The sequence below is a fragment of the Ailuropoda melanoleuca genome, unplaced genomic scaffold, assembly GCF_002007445.2.
Source record: "Ailuropoda melanoleuca isolate Jingjing unplaced genomic scaffold, ASM200744v2 unplaced-scaffold61795, whole genome shotgun sequence".
NCBI lineage: Eukaryota > Metazoa > Chordata > Mammalia > Carnivora > Ursidae > Ailuropoda > Ailuropoda melanoleuca.
The window spans coordinates 1-1,030 of NW_023235831.1; the positions used below are offsets into that span (position 1 = coordinate 1).

Genomic DNA, 1,030 nt, shown 5'->3' on the forward strand with positions numbered 1-1,030 from the left:
TCGGACAGGGAGGCCTCCAGGCCGGCTTTCATGCTGAGCTGAGACTGTAGTTCTATTTCCAAGCCCTGCAAACTGCGTCTTATTTCCGTGATCTCGCTCTTCCCGGATTGCACCTGCTGAACGTTGGCTACGACGTCCTTTTGCAACTGTTCACTACTGGCAATGAACTGTGCTTCCGCCTCTCGACGGTTTTTGTCCGCCATGAACTCGTACTGTTCCCTCATTTCAGTAAGCACTTTGGTGAGGTCATTTCCTGGAGCAGCGTCCATCTCCACACTGACCTGGCCAGACATCTGTTTTGTCATTTCACCCATTTCCTCCTCATGGTTCTTCTTGAGGTAGGCCAGCTCCTCCTTTAGGTTCTCGATCTGCATCTCCAGGTCGGATCTGGACATGGTCAGCTCGTCCAGGACCCTGCGTAGGCCATTGATGTCTTGCTCCACATTCTGGCGCATGCCCAGCTCATTCTCATACTTCAGCTTGAAGTCCTCCGCCGCCAGCCTGGCGTTGTCCACCTCCAGAAGCACCTTAGAGTTGCCAATGGTGGATTCCATGATCTGGTTCCTCAGCTCGTCAATGGTCTTGTAGAAATGGCCGTAGTCTCGTTGAGTGGCGGTGGCTCCGGACGCCCCTTGCTTGTCGTACCAGGCTCGGATCTTGCCCTCGAGCTCGGTGTTGGACGACTCTAGGGCCTGCACCTTCTCCAGGTAGGAGGCTAGGCGCTCGTTCAAGTTCTGCATCACATGCTTATCGTTGCCTCCCAAGAGGCCCCCGGAGGATTCGCCGGCACCGCCACCAAAGCCGCCACCGAAACCACCTCCAAAGCCTCCGCTAGAGTAGCCCCCACCGGAGGCGAAACCCCCACCAGAGGAGAACCCACCACCGGATGAGAAGAGGCCACCGGCGCCGGACCCATACCCACCACCAATGCCGGAGGAGACCTGCCTAGCGGTGGACATGGTGATGCCGCTCCCACCGCCTCCATGCATGCTGAAGGCTTTCTGGGGGCCCCCCATGGAGACTCGGGACA

General features: G+C 57.7%; 1 protein-coding gene across 1 annotated transcript; it reads right to left on the bottom strand.

Annotated features, from left to right (window-relative positions):
- Positions 1–6: 6 nt before the first annotated feature.
- LOC117799997 (keratin, type I cytoskeletal 15-like) lies at positions 7–1,016 on the bottom strand (the record flags this gene model as incomplete). Its single annotated transcript, XM_034652521.1, has 1 exon — positions 7–1,016. A coding segment is annotated over exon 1 (1,010 nt), but the record flags the coding sequence as incomplete, so codon positions are not given.
- Between the last annotated feature and the right edge of the window lie 14 nt (positions 1,017–1,030).